Genomic DNA, 13,930 nt, shown 5'->3' with positions numbered 1-13,930 from the left:
CAAAGCTTAATTATTTCCCCACCTTATATCTCCAATTAAAACTTAAAGCCCAAACAAAAATAAAAGGGAGCCCAAACTTAAATAAATTACCCCAATTTAAATTAGTGAGGCCCATTTCAAAAAAAACAAAAGAGGCCCACTTATCCTCCTCCCTCCTTCACGCCCCAAACTTCTTCTCTCTCAACTCTTTAATTCTCCCTATCTCGACAGAAATTGAAGAAATTCCCCCAAAATTCTCCGTCGCCGTCTCCATCTCTAATATTACTGCACAACCATGGCAGCAATGTCCGATGATTCCACAGCCGGGAGATGGAAGGCGCGGTTCCACCAGCCATGGCTGCTCCGCCTGAACCGCCGCTGCTGCTGCTCGTCGCTGGGATCCGCCGCCGTCGCTGCTGGGAGACGCGACGCCGCTGCTGTCTCGTCGGGAAGACGTTGCTGTCGCCGCTGCACAGAGCCGGGCTGCTGCCACCGTCGCCACTGATTTCTGCTGCCGTCGGTCGTCGGCTTCTCCGCCGATTCGTCAGCGGTCCCCGTCGGTCAGCTCCGATTCGCCCGAACACCCCAAGGTAAGTTCTTAACTTAATTTCAATTCTTTACAGGTTCGATCTTTAATTTGGTTGCTTCGATTACGTTTTATGTGAAGTTCTGCAATTACATTATCCTAAACTAAGAGAGAATTTGGTCGGCAACCGAAGCTACGGAGCAGTCTTCATGAACACTTGTTAAAGTATGGTAGAAACTCAATTATTGATAATGCGTTTAATCACGTTTAAAATTGGGTAGGAAGTATACCTTGAACAGATTTCGAAAGAACAACAGGTATCTCCCTCTCTCGAATTTGGTTCTCGATTTCTGCCAGAAAATTAAATGAGTTGGTTTCGAATCACGTGACATGGAGAGAAGTTTGTGAGATTACCTTGAAAGATTGAAGCTTGTTTTCCTGATGTAGAGAACGAATAGGAGAAAGAAACTGACTTCGAGTGAATGATATAGAGGATCAATTCTTTTTTTGGTAAAGGATTTTAATGGAATTCCATTTTAATGAAGAGCATTAGTCGTATTCCGCTTCAGGGAGTGACGCATAACTCTTATGCGTCACTAACAAAAAGACGCATAATCCTTATGCGTCGCTATTAAACGACGCATAATCATTGTGCGTCGTTAGTTAATGACGCATAACCATTGTGCGTCGTTTATTAGAGACGCATAACACTTATGCGTCGTTTATTAGAGACGCATAATACTTATGCGTCGTTTAATAGCGACGCATAACTCTTATGCGTCTTTAGTTAGCGACGCATAATACTTATGCGTCGTTAGTTGAGTTTTAAAACGGGCAGAAGGCAGAATCAGGCAGAAACGCGACGAAAGAGGCGAAGCAGGCGAGGCAGGCGATTTCCGACGAATCCGAGCAAAATCCGGCGAATTACCACCATTTTGCAACCATTTTCCGGTAATTGTTCTTCAATTTGGCTAAATACATCCTTTAATGTTTAATTTGGGCAGGTTTTCCGTTATTTAGTAAAAGTAGGGTTTTTGATTAAATTGATGGATTTTTGGTATTTTTGTGTTGTTTTGTTGCATATAAGTAGCGATTATGATGAAATTATGGGTTATGATGAAATTGATGGAATTTTTGGACGACTTTCCGTAATTTGTGTATTTCATCTGGATTTAATTTAGCAAAATTAGCGTTTATGATGAAATTGTTGGATTTGTTGGTCGATTTTCCGTAATTTGGGTATTTCATATGCATATAATTGAATGGGTAGTAGCAATTGATTAAGTTTTTGTAATTGTGCCCCTTTTGGTGGGCGATTTTATGCATATATTGTGCCCCTAAGTTGCAATTTAGTTAGCTTGTTGATTGTTGAGTTGTTATGAAAAAATTTGAAGCATGGGTGAATGTTTTGAAGTAGATGGCATCTGCAAGTTCCGAACAACAGTTATGCTATGGACCTGAGGATCCATCACTACTGTTTCATCAGAGCGAACACATTTCAAGCTCGTTGTTGGCGAATGGCACAACAAATGTGTTGAGAAGTCGTAGGACGGAGAGTAAGGTGTGGGCATTGCCTATACATGAAAATGTGATGTATTGGCTAGGTGTATGGGGGTTCAGAGGCGTGGTTGAATGTGGAAGACCGATGAGGATGGACAATGAGCTAATAACTGCCTTGATCGAGCGCTGGAGGCCTGAGACACACTGTTTCCACCTTCCAGTTGGGGAAGTTACTGTTACCTTACAGGATGTGCAAAGCCTGTGGGGTTTGAGAGCAGACGGTCGTGCTTTCACTGGCCGTGACTACCCTGTTGGATTTGAAGATTGGTCCAGCAAGTGTAGAGATTTGTTGGGATGGATACCTGACTCAGAAACCGAAACGAAGCACGGTGGTTTGTTGATGACGTCTCTGATCCACCAAGCGACGATGCCGTTGGGTGATGGGCTGCCTGTGTATGCATACATTCAAAGAGCACGCATACATGCTCTGATCCTGTTAGGGGGGCTTATTTTACCGGACACCACAGGGTGCAAGGTCCCCTTTATGTGGTTAAATGCCTTAGACGATCCGGAAGATGTGGCTAATATCAGTTGGGGTAGTGCTGCGTTAGCATACCTGTATCATTATTTGTGCGAGGCTTCTGTAGGCAGACAGAGAAGAGATGTCGGTGGACCTATGGTTCTCTTGCAGCTGTGGGCCTGGGAAAGAATGCCTACATTGAGGCCAGCCTTCTTGATATCGCCTATGCACACGCCGTATACCCCGTGCGGAGCCAAGTAATGTTTTTGTTTAAATTAACTCACATAATTATGTGTTTTGTTGATAACTTTTGACATTAATATTATGTATAGGTGGCACGGAGTTACTGAAATTGGAAATGCGCCCCGACATTCAGTAGCTCATTATCGTGATCAGTTATCACTGATCCGTCCTGGCCAGGTGAAATTTATTTGTGTTGTCTTAATTAATGAATTTACTTACTATAGTATGAAATTAATTGTGTTTTTTATTTTATTTGTTTGTAGTTTCTGTGGACACCCTATGCAGACTGTATCCTCCCTGAGTACTGCATTGATTCGACTGCATCCTACTTGTGCGATACTTATTTGGTGTGCTGGTCATTTGTCGAGGCACACGAGGCTGGACGCGTTTGTCGACAATTTAACCGCTACCAGCGTATTCCTCAGTACTGTGATAGGATGCTACATAGCTCCGGCCATTTGAGTAAAAGTCATCGCCGTGGGAGGAAGGGCGCTGATTGGGCTAAGGTACATAAGTTCTTCATTGATGAATGGGACTTGCGCCACGACAGGTTCCAAGCAACTTTTGACCACGCAACGGCGACACTAGGTGGTCGCATTAATCCGGGTTATATGGCGTGGTACAATAGGATCACCGTGTCGTACCTAGTTCAACCTGGGACACAGTCAACTGACGGGATGAACGAGGCAGCCTCTTCTAATTTATTGGCGGTATGTGATGTTTTTGTATATAAAAACGTCTTTAGTTTAGTTTAAAGTTTGTATTGCTCCAAGTGGTATGATGTCATTTGTATTTTTGTTATCTAGGTTGAGACCCTTCAGGGGATATGGCATTTGACCTCTGAGCATGACACAGACCCTCGGTTCATTCAGATTCGAGACATGGCTGCTTCGGCACTTCGTGCGATGAACCATGCTGATGCGATGGAGTATCCATCTTCTCAACGGCAAAATGTGGTCGTGCCGCCACGCCCACCAACTTCTCTTCGTCATGGACTGCCGGGTGTCCGGACGGGTGGGCACGGGATTACACGACAGCATAGGTTGGCGCAGCAGCAGCAACCGCAACCTGAGTATGCGGTACCAGAGCCCTTGAGTCCGGAGTACGATCCCCCAGGATGGTCTCAGTTGAGTGGTGCAAGCATTGAGCCCTCGCAATGGGGAGCACGCGCGTCATGTGATTCATTCTTTGGAGGTGTGTCTGATTGGGATGCATCTCAACAAGGACGTGACACGTACTTTCAGAATTATCAATTTATGGATCGTGTGGGGGAAGAAGAGGGTCAGGAAGAAGAGGGTCCGGAAGAAGAGGGAGGGGAAGAAGAGGGTCAGGAAGAAGAGGGTCCGGAAGAAGAGGGCGGGGAGGAACATGACGAAGTAATATTCCGACCACCGACCGCGGGATCCTCACGATCATCAAGTACGATTGGCCGGGCTATGCAGAATGTATTCAGGGGCTTCTCAACAAGGAAGAACAAAGGGAAGGCTCCGACAAAGTTCACGCCTCCATCTAGATAGATTTCGGGCATATGTCAGTATTTGTGTCTATTGAAACAGGTTGTGGTTGATTATTTTTTATGTGATGAAAAATAGGATCAACAAATATTATTTTGCTATGGTTGAATGAACAGTATTATGATTTTGATAAACAAATATAAACGAATATCAACATATGACCGAGCGAAGTATTATGATTTTGATAAATCAGTATTATGATTTTGATATAAAATTCGGTTACAAATATAAACGAATACCAAATATAAACCGTATTATGAAACAAATAACAAATTTTGAATCATAAAATCGCCCGATCGGGCATTTTAGGCACGTAAATCGCCCGACCGGGCGAAGTTTCTGGACTAAACAGTGCTGAACGAAATTGCTTTTGTGACGCATAACTATTATGCGTCTCTATTTGGTGACGCATAACTCTTATGCGTCGTTACTTGGTAACGCATAAGTGTTATGCGTCGTTTATTGGTGACGCATAATGCTTATGCGTCACCAAGTGAATTTCGTTTCTACACTGAATTCACATTTTTGAACATTTTTTCCGGGTTGTGTGTGGCTTTTTGAAACACATAATGTTACAAAATTTTTAGTCTAGACATAATAAAACACATCATAAATGTCGACAACATCTCACAAATGTTGATACATACATAACATCTCAAATACACAAGTTCAGATGCAAATGGCTACCATGACTTTACTGAACGGCACCGGCTGAGCAATTTCTTCGGTCATGCCCCTCTATCCCGCAATTTCTGCAACGACGGGGAGCTCTCGGTTCATCCTCCTCCTGGACATCCATTTGATTAAGTATCCTCCTTCTTCTAACTCGGCCACGCGTTCTAGGAATCAACTGCTGAGGGGTGATGCACAATTTCCATGAAGGTGCAACCCAATACTCTTCATGTCTTGGTGCATCAAATGAAACTTCACTATAGTACTGTGATCTCCATGTACCTAGGTAGTACTTCTCATCTATCAGGTCAATCATAACATGACCTCTGTCTCTAGCAACCGCACAAGCATGCGAACAAGGGATTCTCCACATCTGCCACTTACCACAACTGCAACTCGATTCCAAATACCTGACTATTTGAACATTGTTGCCCTTTGACACTCCTTGTACGATTCTTCCTCGAGTTCGGACATGGTACTTCCCTAGATCTCGGTCAATGACAGTGATGTAATGTTTTCGCCCCTTTGAGTCATTCTTAGCAAGTCTGTCCCTCGCCCATGGGGTTAATTCACCTTCGGTGTGTTCTATTGTTGTCTTCTTCTCCGCCCACCATTTTACCGTCCTCCAAAATGTCAAATCAACCAACGCTCTAATCGGCAACTCTCTCACACCCCTCAAGACGTTATTGTAGCACTCCGACATGTTTGTGGTGGCCACCCCCCACCTAAGTCCACCATCGTAGCACAGTGACCAACATTCTTTTGTAATCCTATTCAGCATTCGAACCGCACCACTGTTGACATCATATAGTGCTCGACGTCTTCTGGCAAATTTACGTTCCTGAGAACTGACCCCCAACTTCCATATAATGGCCTTCACATTGGGGCCCTTGTGCTTCTTCAACACATTTGCCCTCACATGAAGCAAACAAAATTTGTGGTGTATCTGCGGGGCCCTAGTCATGATTTCAGACTCCATTGCATTCAAGAGTCCTTTATGCCTATCTGATATAATGCACACCTCCCTCTCGTATTTCACTACATGAGTTCTGACATGATCCAAAAACCACGACCAACTGTCATTGGTTTCTTCATCCACCACAGCATATGCAATAGGCAAGCATGTCTTGTTAGCATCAAAACCACAAGCAACAAGCAACTTACCTTTAAATCTTCCTCGAAGGTGAGTCCCGTCCACTGTTAACACCGGTGCGGCCTTCTGGAACGCATGTATTGCAGGCCCAAATGCCCAGAAAACATAGTTGAACACCATTGTACGCCTCTGACTCAACAGATCGTTATGCTTCCACTCAACAATTGTGCCCATATTCTGTGACTGGAGTTCAAACATGTAGCTTGGCAACTGCCTAAACGACTCCTCCCATCCACCGTATACAAACTCTATAGCCTTTCTCTTTGCATACCACGCCTTCTTATAACTGATTAACACACCAAATCTGTCTTGAATATCAGCTATTATTGAGAAGACCTTGAAATCGGCACATTGTCGCACATGATGTCGAATCAACAGAGCTATCATTGGGGCTGAAAAGTTAGCATGATCTCTATTAGCACGATGGCCTATACAGGTATGTCGATTCTTCCACTTCCTAACTTCCCACATATCGTCATGCGACCTTTGTGTAACTGAAACCTCCCACTTACATTCCCTCGCCTTTTCAGCATCGGTGGTGCTGATGATGCCTGCCCCTGTGACTGTCGTTCCTGCTGGAAATTTGCATACAGCATGCCACCTTCTTAATTTGCTCTCGACAACCTTAAACTGTTTTTCATTCCATAAACTCCACATAGTTATAGCAGTTTTCACGTGTAGCTTGGAATCAAATTTTGTTCCCAACACAATCCGATGCGGCTCATTCTCATTCCAATACAAAAGGCTGTGTTCATTACCTCCCACATCATCCGATACTCCAGAAGGACGACTTGGTAATTCACGAAAGAATCTAAACCCATTAGGATTGTATTCCGGAAGTGGTTGTTCACCTTGCATAACAGGTTTACATGGTACTATCTCATCATCAGAACTAGCACCGACATCATCAGCACCATCACCATCACTGAGATCGGGGTCTGGCTCTGTCTCGGATAGTGGCCTTGGCTCATCAAGATCATCTGCATCATCTACCTCATCATTCAATCCAACACCAACATCAGCAACATCTACAACATCTACAACATCTACAACATCTCTCTGCTCATTCATTTGGTCCACCCTCGCAGATGATCCAATACCACACTCAAAACTCATTTGTTCAAACCTCGCAGATGCTCCAATACCATAATCAACAACTGGTGGGATTTCTTCACTCCTCACAGGTGAATACTCAACAAATAATTCAATACACCCACTTGAATTTTGAGCATTGTTGAACATAAACATTACACTATCATCATTGCGAATCACAGAACATGTATAACTCATACCGGAACCATAGACTATACATTGTCTCCATAATAATTCAATTGTGTGTTGGTTCATATCTATTCCCATCGCATCACAAATCATTGCTACCAACTCATAATAGGAAACACATGAATTTAATATAATGGAGCTCCTCGCACGAGGTGGGTCATAACCAATACCCATATGTGGTAGTTGAACTACTCTACCACCCCAATACAAACTCACAAATACTTGCATGATTTCTGCATCAAAAACATATAAACCAACGACAATTATGGACATTTTCCTACAAGCCCTAATTTGTATAAATTGGGTAAAACTAACAAATGAAAGCACAATAAACATGAATAATGATGAATGTAGCTAAATTGATGAACAAATTACCGGATCTTATGGAGAAATCGCCGGAAATTGCCAGAAAACGCCGGAAATCGCCGAGATAGAGGAATTGAAAGTGTATGAAGGTGCGTTCTGTGATCTGCGTGTGACTGGAGGCAGATAAAAGCCGCCTTAACGACGCATAACCAATGTGCGTCGTTCATGAGCGACGCACAACCCTTATGCGTCGTTAAGCGACGCATAATCCTTATGCGTCATTATTTAACGACGCATAATGGTTATGCGTTTCATTAAGAACGACGCACAATCATTATGCGTCACTCCCTCAATTAGAATGAATCTATTCTCCTTCATTAAATTGGAATTCCATTACTCTCTTAGCACAAAAGAAGAAAGACCTCATATCATCGTGGATTGAGGGGAAATTTCGAAATTCCTTTTTTTTAAAATTGAATTTGTTTAATATTTTATTTGCAGATCACGGAGGAGGAATATCTCATCACGGAGGAGGAAAATCTCCGAGAAATCTTTAATTAAATTGAATTATCGACTTGGTGACCAAGTCAACAGGAAGAGGATTGATTTGTTTAGTTCACGGTTCTTTGTATTTTAATTAAATTATGCAGCCCACAATTTATTTATCACGGACTGGATTCTTATATTATTTGATTTATCGGATCCAACACGGAATCGAGTCCAATAGATATTCCTCACGGAAAGGAATTATTCAAATCCGCATTGTGATTTACTTCACAATTTCTAGCTCTAATAAATTATCAATTATTCACAAACATTTAATTTCACCCCACATCAATTATTCAAATCAGCCACGTCACATATTCAACAAAGTTGACCCAGTCAAAATTCCAACTCAAAAATTAAGTCACGAAAAGTATCCAACAACAGTTCCACTCGACAAATAAATCCCTGGACTTCGCGACATTAAAAGCATTAAATGCAAGTACTTTAGGGTTCGAAAATTAGTGTTCCAAAAAGTGGGGCGTTACAATATGTCCCTCCAGCAATATGTTCCATATTGTATAGGACAATGAGTAGATTTAAATAGTAGTTATGTATTTGACCCAAACAATATGTCAAATATTGGAGTTGGCTCAACTGACACACTCATATTCTTCTTGTCTCAGCTCGTCGTCTACCACATGTCTTAACATTATACAAATATTTAGTGCCCACTGGGGCGTAGCGCAGTTGGCAACGGAGGGGCAGATCTTGCTGCAATGAGCCTGGTTTGAATCATACTGCTGTCGTGTAGTTGCTTCTATCTCTCAGGCATAAGTGTGAGGTCTTGGGAGATGGGCTTCTGGCAGCCAGTGAGTTAAGGTCTTCCCCTTAACGGGCTACTGCATACCCTGATTGAACCCCCCATATAATGTCGGGCCGAAGTGTGGGAGCTGCCAAGCCGACGGAATCGCCTTTTTTCTGCAATTATACAAATATTTGGTAAAGCGGAGATTCCCAACCCAATCTCTGTGTTTCGTATACCGCAGATGAAATCATGAGGATATTTAAAATGTATAGCAGGAGTGCAGGAAAATCTAAGGTAGTCTACTGAATTTTTTTTTTTTGAAAAGAATAGGCAAAATGTGGTGGAAGAGGATGAGTAAGAAAGTGAAGGAACTTGTTGTTTTAAGATGATATAATAGTGTATAAATATTTTTATACGTATAACACGTTATAGATGATGCTATAATACGCAAAATCCAAGTTACGAAAAGAATCAATCCTCAAATCTATCAATATAGGATAATCAAACCAATTAATCAAGGTTAAGGTCTTTGTTTATTTGGAATCAACAAATAGTAATATAATTCCAATATTATTAATTTGTTACAAAGTTCATAATATTTTCTACTTGCAATTTATATGAAGGATATACTAATATTAATTACCAAAATTTGCTATAATTATAAAATTCAAGACCACATATTTTTTTTAAGAATTACTAGTAATTTTTATATTGGTCAACCTTATTATCCATCCTAATTGGGCCTTACCATTTTTGGGTCCGCTAGTCCAGCAAAGAAACCAAAATTATTCTATTGCATGTTTCTGCGCCTTATATTTTGCCACAAAACAAATGAAGCCCAAAATCTTATTGAATTAGTTTAAGAGTTAACCATCTACGCATCCACCCGAGCATGTTCGAGAGAGTAAATTAAGAGGTAAAGAGAATAACTATCATATTTATCTATTTTTCATAAAATTTCATATTTCAATGGAAAAAGTATTTGGGGAGGTATTATACCTTATTTTATTTTTAAAAAGTATCTTTACCTCTTATTGGTACAAAAGACAAAAGGTAAAAAAAAAAATTTGTTTTTTCAATTTACCTTCTTTCCTTGGAGTCCGTAACTTTTTAAGAATGTATAATTACTTTTTTTGAGAAGGTAAATGAGAAATATATCTTCTCAGTTTACATTTTTTCCTTGAAGATGCTCCTAGCAGTATTCATTGTGATCACACGCACACGCACGTCACCCGCCCATGGACAAGAGTGCACGCACCACTTTTGTGTTGCGGCCAATGACTGGGCATCGTTTTTGTACATTTATTTATTTATTTTAATTTGAAATCATTTTTTTATTTAATTTTATTTAAGTAGATTTAGGATTTTAATTATGTAACTTTTCAATTTTTATTAAATAATTTTATGATTTTAAGTATATAATTTTTATTTTAATTAATTGGTTTTTGAATTTAAAATGTGTAATTTTCCTTGTTATATCGTATATTTATTTAGTGAAAAAATAGAATTACTAATTAAATGAATTAATAATGAATCAGAAAAAATTAAAACTTTAAAATTGTACTTGGTGTATATATTGTGTTTCATGCTTATGGGTGTGGTTGGACAAATTACTATTGTGTAATTTGTGTTGTGCTCGTAAACGTAGCCAATATCCTTATAACGAGTTAAAAAAAACTTAAGGCCATGTATTTCACTTAATTATGTGAACAGTGAGTGAATATATCCACAATTATAATCTATAATCAGTGACATCGATCACAAGAAATGAAACAACTACTACAACATTAGTAATTTGTAAAATGCCCTATTGCTATTGGAAATATTTTCTATTGTGAAATCCATAAATAAATCTTAAGCTATTTAGAGACTAGCTAGCTTTCAAAATGTCGCAAAGTAAATAAAATCAACATTGATACTTCCTTTTCAGTCTATTGTTGGAAAAGGAAAACCACTTATGTTAATGGCTCCATCAACTTTATTGAAATTTATACACACCCATGTAAACAAGCAAAGAAGACTTGGTTGAAATTGAAATATCTGTGACCAAGAAAATTATATTCCCCTTACCAAAAGCATGATAAAAGGAATCAATGTATTTTTTACTAGTACTATATGCTACCTCTGTCCCACAATAAATATCATATTTTACTATTTTGATCTGTTCCACAATAAGAGTCACATTTCACTTTTACCATAAATGGTAAGTAGACCTCACATTCCACCAACTAATTATATTGACATTTTATTATAAAACTAATATATATGAGTGAGACTCATAATCCACTAACTTATTCAACCCACTTTTCTTTATATTTCTTAAAACACGTGCTCACACTAAATGTGGGACGGAGGTAGTAGTATTATACCTGATACAATACATTTTGCACTGTAATACACGTAAAACTCCTATACTCTACCACATGCATATAAAGATGGGTGGTTTTAATCAGACCACTGGTTTGGAATCGCCGACTACGATTCACAACCAGAACTAACATATGAAGGTTCAAACAGAACGTTTTAACAATTCTGGCGATCTAGTTACGGGTCTGCCACTTAACCAGTGGTTTCATGGGAGTCAAGGTGTGCAGGGCTAGGTGTCAGGCGTGGCGGGCTATAGTGGAAAACAACAGCCGATTCGGGTAAAAAAACCGACCATTATATTACAAATTTTACTCTTTTAAATTGCAAATTAAAATAGTACAACATACAATATGATCCGTAATTTCAAATATTACATCAAAATTTACTTAATAAATTATGAACCGAGGATATAACAAAAGCAATAATAATAATAATAATAATAATAATAATAATAATAATAATAATAATAATAATAACTAATAACTAATACATAAATAATTATAATCAAGGGCAGTTTGGTAGGATAGATGTTAAATTTATATAACTAAAAATAACTTAAAATGTAGTACTCCATCCGTCCCACATAATTTGACCCAGTTTTCCATTTCGGGACGTCCCACATAATTTGACCCATTTCACTTTTACCATTTTTGGTAGTGGACCTCACATTCCACTAACTCATTCCTACTCACATTTAATTATAAAACTAATATATAAAAGTAGGACTCACATTCCACTCACTTTTTCAACTCACTTTTCATTACATTTCTTAAAACCCGTGCCCGGTCAAAGTGTCCCAAATTATGTGGGACGGGGGGAGTAGTATGTTATTATCATGTTTTGTTTGTTTATCTTTCCTATCATATGTGCACTTAATTAGTATAAGTATTAGAGCATGCACAGCACGGACGGACGTATTAGAGCATGCGCAGCAGTGGACGGACGGCGTCCGTCCGTGCTGCTGGCACGGACAAGCTCCACCGCCGCTGCGCTCGCGCCGCTGGCACGGCGATGCCCGCGGCGAAGAGCACGTCCGTGCCAGCGAGCAGGCGACGTGGCGGCACGCGATTGGGCAAAGGCATAGCCGTTGCCTTTGAATTTTTTTTAATTAAAAATGGTATTTAATTTTTAAAAATGATAAAAAATAGCTCGTTGACCGGGAGGGAGCCCACAAAAGGCTCATTGCCGACTATTTTGCCGACCAGCCGCGGTTTCCGGAAGATTACTTCAGGCGCCGTTTTCGCATGTCAAAGCGCTTGTTTATGCGAACTGCCAACACATTGTCCGCACGTGTTGAATTCTTCCAAACAGGTCCAGATGCAACCGGCCGACAAAGTATCACGCCGTTGCAGTAGTGTACGTGTGCCATCCGACAACTCGCTACTGGCAAACGGCCGACCTCTTCGATGAGTATTTGCATATCGGTGAGTCCACTGGAATTCTTTGTCTAAAATTTTTTTGCGATGGCATTCGTTCTGCCTTCGGTGATGAATTCCTTCGGGTACCCACCACCGATGATTGCCAAAGGTTGCTTCATCTTCACGAATCAGTCCATGGCTTTCCCGGCATGCTTGGCAACATTAACTGCATGCATTGGAGGTGGAAGAATTGCCCGACTGCTTGGAGGGGGCAACACTTAAGCGGTCACAAAGGCGGCGGCCCAACACTTATCCTTGAGGCGGTCGCCGACTACCTCCTATGGATTTGGCATGCATATTTCGGTGTTTCCAGATCCAACAACGACTTGAACGTGCTCTATTCTTCACCACTCTTCAATGATATGATGAATGGTGTAACACCGGCGATCGACTTCACCGTCAACGGAAATGTATACCACATGTGTTACTATCTCGCCGATGGTATCTACCCAAGGTGGTCGACTTTCGTGAAGACGCTCAGCAACCCGCACGACCCGAGACGGGTTCTTTTTGCGCAGCGTCAAGAGTCCGCGCGGAAAGACGTCGAAAGAGCCTTCGGGGTCCTTCAAGCCCGATTCAACATTGTGAAGGCCCCGGCTCGGCTGTGGTACGTCAATAATATCGCCGACATCATGTTCGCGTGTATTATCTTACACAACATGATTATAGCCGACGAAGCTAGCTTCTACGACGAGGATGAAGCCGGAAGCTCAACCGCGAGGTCTCCCCCACGCCGAGGTGTGCATACGACGGTGGGCCAGAGGATCGAGACAAGACACACAATGCGCGATACCCGAACCCACATTGAGCTACAAGAAGACCTAATCAAACACATGTGGGCGAAATTCGGCAACGCGTAGTGGTTTTTTAAATTTTAGGATTTTAATTATGTAAATTTTAATTTTTAGGATTTTAATTATGTAATTTTAAATTTTTAAGCTTTTAATTATGTCTTTTTAAATTTATTTGTAATTTGTAATGTTATTTTGGTTTTTTAATGAATTTTCATATTATGGAAATGTTTTTGTTTAATTGAATTTTAAATTGAATTGTGCTCGTCCTTGCGGAAGAGCACAACTGTGGGTGTTGTGCTCTTGCCAGAGAGCAGGCAAAAAAAGTGGGGTCGGGCCCACAACCGTGCCGCTGGCAAGAGCACGGTT

The 13,930-nt window shown here is 40.7% G+C and overlaps 1 protein-coding gene and 1 long non-coding RNA gene across 2 annotated transcripts; both read left to right on the top strand.

Moving 5' to 3' along the window:
• Positions 1 to 2,748: 2,748 nt before the first annotated feature.
• Positions 2,749 to 5,802, top strand: LOC121802651 (serine/threonine-protein phosphatase 7 long form homolog). Its single transcript, XM_042202331.1, has 5 exons — positions 2,749 to 2,782; positions 2,858 to 2,945; positions 3,032 to 3,478; positions 3,575 to 3,812; positions 5,666 to 5,802. Exons 1-5 carry the CDS (start codon positions 2,751 to 2,753, stop codon positions 5,695 to 5,697), a joined length of 837 nt encoding a protein of 278 aa, XP_042058265.1. The 5' UTR covers positions 2,749 to 2,750; the 3' UTR covers positions 5,698 to 5,802.
• A 507-nt stretch (positions 5,803 to 6,309) lies between these two features.
• Positions 6,310 to 6,694, top strand: LOC121802653. The gene is made up of 3 exons (XR_006050828.1): positions 6,310 to 6,344; positions 6,428 to 6,543; positions 6,638 to 6,694. It is a non-coding gene; the product is annotated as an uncharacterized LOC121802653 (long non-coding RNA).
• Positions 6,695 to 13,930: the final 7,236 nt, after the last annotated feature.

This window comes from Salvia splendens, chromosome 5 (genome assembly GCF_004379255.2).
Source record: "Salvia splendens isolate huo1 chromosome 5, SspV2, whole genome shotgun sequence".
Classification (NCBI taxonomy): Eukaryota; Viridiplantae; Streptophyta; class Magnoliopsida; order Lamiales; family Lamiaceae; genus Salvia; species Salvia splendens.
Note: the sequence above shows the minus strand (reverse complement) of the source record. Positions and strands in the feature narration are given on the sequence as shown.